This window comes from Gracilinanus agilis, chromosome 2 (assembly GCF_016433145.1).
Source record: "Gracilinanus agilis isolate LMUSP501 chromosome 2, AgileGrace, whole genome shotgun sequence".
Lineage (NCBI taxonomy): Eukaryota > Metazoa > Chordata > Mammalia > Didelphimorphia > Didelphidae > Gracilinanus > Gracilinanus agilis.
In genome coordinates, this window is record NC_058131.1 from 600,756,741 (window position 1) to 600,764,576 (window position 7,836).

The 7,836-nt window shown below is 42.5% G+C and overlaps 1 protein-coding gene across 1 annotated transcript in view; it reads right to left on the minus strand.

Annotated features, from left to right (window-relative positions):
- Positions 1-7,836, minus strand: part of KIF7 (kinesin family member 7) — a 33,466-nt gene that overhangs the window by 15,573 nt on the left and 10,057 nt on the right. The window contains exons 2-7 of the mRNA XM_044660141.1: positions 7,081-7,281; positions 6,154-6,559; positions 4,181-4,721; positions 2,755-2,880; positions 1,960-2,190; positions 1,242-1,375 (exon numbers count right to left, since the gene is read on the minus strand). Of these exons, the coding sequence (XP_044516076.1) occupies positions 1,242-1,375; positions 1,960-2,190; positions 2,755-2,880; positions 4,181-4,721; positions 6,154-6,559; positions 7,081-7,281 (1,639 nt within the window). The remainder of the gene's footprint in view (positions 1-1,241; positions 1,376-1,959; positions 2,191-2,754; positions 2,881-4,180; positions 4,722-6,153; positions 6,560-7,080; positions 7,282-7,836) is intronic.

Sequence of the window (7,836 nt, forward strand, 5' to 3'; positions counted from 1 at the left end):
AGAGAAGAAATTGGGGGAGGTGGAGGTCAGAAACAAAACATCAATAAATAGAATGGAAAGTAATACACAGTAATCACACAATGGTGCAAACGTTTTTTACAAGTCTAATAATGGCCTCATTTCTTAAATACAGAGAAATTAATTTAAAATATAAGAACGCAAATCATTCCCCAATTGATAAATGGCCAAAGGATATGAACAGACAGTTCTCAGACAAAGTAGTTAAGGTTTTCTATAGTCATATAAAAAATTCTCTTAATTACCATTATGTAGAGAAATACAAATTAAAACAATTCTGAGGTACCACCCCATACCTATCAGATTGGCTATTATGACAGAAAAGGAAGATGACAAAACTTGGAGGGGATATGGGAAAGCTGGGAAATCAATGCATTGTTGGAGGAGTTGTGAACTGATTCAATAATTCAGGAGAGCAATCTGGACCTATGCCCAAAGGGCTATAAAACAGTACACACACCCTAACCCAGAAATACCATTATTAGATTTATATCCCAAAGAGGTTAAAAAACAAAAAGAGGAAAGTTATTTCTGTACAAAAATATTTAAAGCAGCTCTTTTAGGGAGGCAAAGATTTGGAAAGTGAGAGAATACTCATCAACTGGGGAAGGCTGAATAATTTATAGTATATGATTGTAATGGAATACTATTGTGCTGTAAGAAATGACAAGCAGGAAGAGCTCAGAAAAGCCTGAAAAGACTGACGCAAACTAAAGCAGAGTGAAATAAGCAGAACTAGGAGAACATTGTACAATAACAAAAATACTCAACTATAAATAACAGCTATTCTCAACAATACCATGATCCAAAACTACCCCAAAAGACTCATGATAAAAAATGGCATCTACTTCCAGAGAAAAAGACCTGAGTCTGAAACTAAACCAAATCAAACTTTTTTCACTTTCTTAATTTCTTTTCTATTTCAGTTTCCTTCCACAAAAGAATTAATATAGAAAAATGTTTTACATGATTGCAAAAATGAAATTCCATATGAGATTGCTTACCATCTATCTCAAGGGGGTTAAGGGTGGGGAAGGAGGAAAGGAGAGAATTTAAGACTCAATATTCTTTGAAAAATGTTGGAAACTGTTTTCACATGAAATTGGGGAGGGGGAATTAAAATTTTTTAAAAAGGTCCTTTTGATCTCTTGCCACCTGGGGAAACTTCTAGGCCCCTACAGAAAAGATTAGCCTCTAACAGAATTAATTATATCATAGCATACCTTCGAAGATGCAAAGACCTCTTAGGCTCTCCTTCTTCTTCTTCTTCTTCTTCTTCCTCTGAGGGTGAAGAGGAATGACTTCCAAGTTTTGCTATTTCCAGTCCCTCATCCTCATTTTCTTTTTTGTTAATCAGCTGTCCCAGGGAGAAATAATGTTATAAAGGCTGTTCCTAAGGCTTTCTAAGTATCTCATTCCCATTTCTTAGCCCCATAAGCCTTTAGTGGAGCCTCCATTCTAGTAGGCTTCCTAAGCCTCCAGTTTTCAACTCCTGAGAAGTAGGTTTCAAGATTGGGAACACTGGACAGAGCCATCTCTCCTCCTTTACTGGAGAACAAAATCTACCCAGAGAGATAAGAGAAGGTGGAAGATGACAAATGCATCTTACTGGCCTACTGTGTGGTATTCAGCCCCATCTTAATCAAATCTCACCCTTGAATCTGGGGTCACTCAAAAAAGAATCATCAGTATTTCATAGCTAGAAAAAATACTCATGGAGAAATCAAGTGTAGTAGAGCAATGTCTACTGCCATCTTCCCTAACTTGTGTCCTCTACTGGTGCTAGACTAGGATGAAATCCATAAGGATTTAAAGAAGGGATTTCCTCATCTTTTCTGCCATATGATAGTTTTCTTCTGATGTGAAGGCACCCCAAGTTCCAGAGCAAAGAGGACTTATCAAAATTAAAACTAAGTCTTCTTATTTATCCCTGTCCCTTACCTCTTCTTTTTGAGTGCTCTCATTCTCATTTCCAGGAATTAAGGGAGTTGGAGACATGCCAAGGGCATGAGATCGAGATGCCTCCAGAGGGGCTGTATGGGGCCGAAGGTAATGGTCCCCCCCCAAAGAAAGGCCCTGCAGTAATTCTGTGGGTCCCCAGCCAGGCCTGGCCATTTCAAGTCGTAACTGAAGCTTCACAATCTCATCTTGCTGTTCTCGAAGCCGATCACTCTACAATGCATTAGAAATAAAAACAATAACAATCATAGCTAACAATTATACAGAGCTTTAAGGTTTACAAAGGAAACTTCACAAAACCTTTGAAGTAAGAAATGCAAGTATGATTATCCCCATTTTAAAGATGAAGAAACAGGAAGGGTCACACAGCTAGGGAGTAAGTGCTTGAGGCCAGATTTAGACCCATGATTTCCTATCTCCAGGCCTGGTACCATATCCACTGAGCCCCTTGACCTCATATTTTTGCCCACATATGTATGAACTAGGCTTGGGGTGGGGGGGTGTAGTTTTTCAGACCTGGGGCTTTCAGAAATCCAGAATCCTGCTTAGCCATCCTACTAACTACCCACAAACCAGAAGAGGTCATAGAAATAAGTGCAAAAAGTCCCAATAAGACTAAATGAGCCGTTAAATATGACTGGGGATCAAATACATGAAGAATTAGGAGAAGTAGACATTCGATTTGTGTTCAGTCAATATCAATCAGTAAATATTTATTAAGTACCTATTATGTGCGAGGCACTGTGCTAAGTAGTCTAAATCTGCAAAGAGCCCTACCTGTAGCTTGTACTGTTCCATGGCATCTTCCAAGGCAGCCAGAAAGTCTTTGTTCTCCTCCTCCAGGCGCGCCACTTGGCTCTGTAGGCTTAGCAACTGCTGCTGATCCCCACCTCCTTCATGTTCCTTGGAGAAAAAATTAAATGGCATTATGGAAGGGGGTCCTTGCATGTATATCTTTCCCTAGTGCATCTCAAAAAGGAGAATAATTCCCAGAGATTTCTCTGCTTTTTATACTCTTTATCTAGATTCAGGCCATCTTTTTCTCATTTTCCCCACACCTATTCTGCCCTTTCTGCTTTTAAAGCCTGCATTCTTCTCCGTTAATTCTTCTCTATTTCTCTCTCTCTCTCTCCGCCTCTCTCTCTCTCTGTCTCTCTCTCTCCTCCATCTATTCTTTGTCTCTGTGTCTTTCCTCCTCTCTACTTCTGCCTCTCTTTTTCTCTTTCTAGTTCACATTCTTTCTTTGTTCCTAAGCTGCAAAAGATCCTTGTTAGTTCTGGTACCATCTCTAACACTTTTTTCTCTTTTAGTACTTCAATGAACATCTATCTAATTTCAATAAACTCTTCCCAGATATTACCTTTTCCTCACATAGCACAGATTTAGGATCAGAGATTTGAGAGTGTGACAGGACCTTAGAAATCATCTAGTCTAAAAGTTCTTAAATGTTTTGTGTGTCATGGACTTCTTTGGCACAATGGCAAATACTATGGACTCCTCAGAATAATGTTTTTAACTATATAAAATAAAATACCTTTGATTACCAAGAAAATCAATTATACTGGAATAAAGTTATCAAAATATTTTTAAAAAGCATATTCATAGCTGGATATGGGAGGTCCTCAATTCAAAACTGACCTCAGATACTTTCTAGCTGTGTGACCCTGAGCAAGTCACTTAACTCCAATTGTCTAGCCTTTACCATTCTTTTGCCTTGGAACCAATATTTGGCATCAATTCTAAGACAGAAGATAAGGGTTTAAAAAAAAAAAAAAGAAAAGAGGGGCAGCAGCTGGGTAGCTCAGTGGATGGAGAGTCAGGCCTAGAGACAGGAGGTCCTAGGTTCAAATCTGGCCTCAGACACTTCCCAGCTGTGTGTCCCTGGGCAGGTCACTTGACCCCCATTTGCCCATCCTTACCACTCTTCCACCTATGAGCCAATACATAGAAGTTAAAGGTTTAAAAAAAAAAAAGACGAGAGTTCACAGACTTCAGTTTAAGAAATTGAGGCCAAGGGAAGTGATATGACATGCCCAATGTCACAAAGACAGTAAGTAAATGCCAGAGCCGGGATTCAAGGTCCACTGGATCTAAAGCCAATGTCCTTTCCATTATACCATGGTGCCTCCTTTTTGCCCTGAAAATGAGACTCAGAGTCAACGCCCAAGGGGCCTCTAGCCACACTCCCCCATGGGTCTCCTACCTGAGCCTTAGACGGTTTTGCCCCAGGGACCCGGGGACACTGGTCATTGACTGAGGCACTCTCGATGCCACTGTCAGGACCTGAGGAAGAGCTCAAGGAACTGCGTTCACCCTCCACCGCACAAAGCCATTCCCGAATCTTCTGGGTCATCTCTTCAGACAATGCTGCTTCTCCCTGAAGCTCCAGAAAGAGGTGGTAGGCTGAATCCGTGCAAGCCCGGTAGCGGGCACACTCTGCTGCGAGGCGGGAAGATGGCTCTGGAGCACGAGACTGGCGCTGTACTGGTTCAGGCCTGTGGATGATGCGAGTTTCTGAGCGGTGCCGCTGCTCCAGGGCCTTTTGGAGACTTCGGATCTGCAGGTGCAGCTCCTCCACATGCTCTGGCTCCCGCCGGCAGTTGATCCTGGCACAATTGCGGATGTTCTGGGCCCGATTGGCATAGTTGAGGGTATTGAGGGTCTCGTCAAAGTCTGAAGAAGAAGGGCTGATACAGGCAATCATCACAGTCTTGGCATTTCCACCCAAAGAGTCTTTCAAGATCCTATGGGAAATCAGGCAGAGGAAAAGTTGGGGCTGTGGTCATAATGAGCCATCCTGGTCTCCAGCAAGGAACACAATGGAGTATCTCCATTTGAAAGATCCCTTTATAGATACCATTTACTGAAATAGATCACCTCCTTAGCCTCTGCTACCTCATGTCCAGATATCAAAGACCAGCTGCCTCCATCACCCTCAACTCTAGTAACTCTTAACCTGCTGACCATTAACATTAAAAATGGGGACCGGACCAATGATTTCATTAATATTGGGAACTCCTGGGTGGGCAAACATCCTACACTAATACATGCTGACACCTTCTTGGCAATTTATAATATTAAGAGACGTGCCAAGATCACTGAGAGATTAAGTGATTTGCTCACAATCAGCCAGTATACTTTGCCAGAAGCAAGACTTGAACTCAGATCTTCCTGTCTAGCTCTTATTGTTTTGATTTACTGAGTCCAACTCTTCATGACCCACATTGGGGTTTTCTTGGCAAAGATACTGGAGTCCTTTGTCATTTCCTTATCCAACTCATTTCACATATGAACAAAACCAAAGTAAACAAGGTTAAGTGACTAGCCCAGCGTCACACAGCTAGTAAGTGTCTGAGGCCAGATTTAAACTCTGAAAGATGTGTTTCCTGACTTCAGGCCTGGCCCCTCTTATCCTAGCTGCCCCTGTTTCTCATTACCCATTGCTGATACTGCTTCTAGAAGTGGAATCTGATTGCCTGATGCTCACAGGTATGTTCCCAGGGACCAGATCAGAACCCAGAACCTCATGACTGATACAGAAATGCCCCCAGGAGCCACGTCAACAAGACCCATTGGACATGATCCTTCAATTGGGGAATGGCTGAACAAATTGTGGTATCTGTTGGTGATGGAATACTATTGAGCTCAAAGGAATAATAACCTGGAGGAATTCCATGTGAACTGGAAAGACCTCCAGGAACTGATGCAGAGTGAAAGGAGCAGAACCAGGAGAACATTGTACACAGAGATTGATACACTGTGGTACAATCGAACATAATGGACTTCTCTACTAGCAGCAATGCAAGGATCCAGAGCAAGGCTGAGGGACTTATGAGAAAGAAAACTAGCCACATTCAGAGGAAGAAATGTGGGAGTAGAAATACAGAAGAAAAACAACTGCTTGAACACATGGGTTGATGGGGATATTATTGGGGTCGTAGCCTCTAAACGATCAACCCTAGACCAACTATCAATAATATGGAATTAAGTCTTGATCAAAGATACACATAAAACCCAGTGGAATTGTACGTCGGCTAAGGGGGTTTGGGGAAGAGGGAAAGAACACGAAATATGTAACTAGGGGAAAATATTCAAAATAAAAATTAAAAAATGTTAAAAAAAAAAAAAAGACCCACTGGACAAGAGAAAGGCAAGGAGACATAGACTCTCACACACCTGGTGATCTTAGAGTCCCGATAGGGGATATGGCTGCCCTTGCGGTGAGGGTCACCCAGGGCACTGATGACATTGCCCAGGGCCAGCAAGCTGCTATTGATCTGAATACTCTCCTTCAGTCTCTCTCCAGTGTTGCCTGTTTTCAGGACCCTCTCAGAACCTGCTAGGTCCACAAAGTGGAACTTGGAGGAGAGAAGCTGGCCAGAGATGGGACCCATGGAGGGAAGGCGAGGCAGGCGACCAGTTCCTCGACGCTGCTCCATGGTCACTGTGAAGACAGTGTGGGAACGGCTGGACAGACGATTGATGTGAGTGGCCCCCGTGTGCCGAGCTGCATTGCCCACTTCTAACAGGCTCAACACCTCATCAAGACCTTCCACTTCTACCTCCTTCACACCACACAGCACTACAAAGAGAAACATTTTATTAGTAACTCAAGGGAAAAAGGTAGAAACCAAATGAAGAAACAGAATCAAAGAATGGTGGTCCTTCAAAGGACCTTAGAGGTCATCTCATCCACCTCCCCCTCTTCTCCAAAGAGGTTCAGAGTGCTAAGTGATTCATTGATGTTACTTCCATGACACTGCATTGCTTGCATTGTCCTGTGGGAAAATCAAGACATAAGCTAAGAGAGGGATATAGATGCACCTGGGTTTGGTCCAGAGGGATAAAGGCCAAAGCAAGAAATTTCTGCATTGCCCTTTGGATCTTGTTCTTCCTAAAGCCACTCTCTGCTGCTTATCTCCCCTTAACATGGGGCACCTGATACTATAATAAGGCCAAGTGGAGATATAGCAGGTCTATGAGGAATATGGAGCCATTGTTTTCTGAAGCAGAAAAACTAGAGAAGGCTCAACCAATAATAATAAAGCCTTTGCAGAGACCTAGGAAGATCATACTCAAGGAAAATCATAAAGAGCTTCTCACCAACATTTCCTTTGTCATCTTCTCGTAGTTGGATATCTCTGCTAGCTGTTCCCACCTCCAGCAGGTCTCGGAACTCCTCCTTGTACACCTCCAGGTAGGACACCCGCACAGTATAGTCCAGCAGGTCATTCTCATCAATGAGCTTGAAGGCTTCTGCCATAGCCCGGGGGATGATGCCCTGTTCATCCTCATGGAGGGAAGCTGAAAGACAGCACAAGGGATGCAAGGGCTCAGAGGCAGAAGGAATTTAGAACTTAACCAGACACTTCACATCAGGATAGGATGAAACACACATGAAAAGTCTGGAGGTCCCTTTTTTATGACAGCCAGAAAGGTACTCACTCCCTTTAAAAATAACGGAAATTTCTCCAAAAAGTCCCTGACATTGCTCAGAGCTCCAAACTACTCATATTCCTATATCAAAAAGGATATAAAGCAGGAAGTCAGTTAAAAAGGGATAGAGTTGACTATACTTAGTGCTGCAAACAGTAGTCACCTAGGGTTGGATTAGGAATTAAGCAGGTTGAGGGTGTGGGGTGACAGTGGAACCATAGATTATAACTATTTTTTACTAATATATTTTGTTTTTATAACATCTAGATTTTCCCTATAACCCTTTCCCTCTTCTCTTCTTGTGGGTTATTCTTTATAACAAAGAATTAAAAAGGAAAGGAAGGAAAAGAAGGAAGGAAGGAAGGAAGGAAGGAAGGAAGGAAGGAAGGAAGGAAGGAAGGAAGGAAGGAAGGAAGGAAGGAA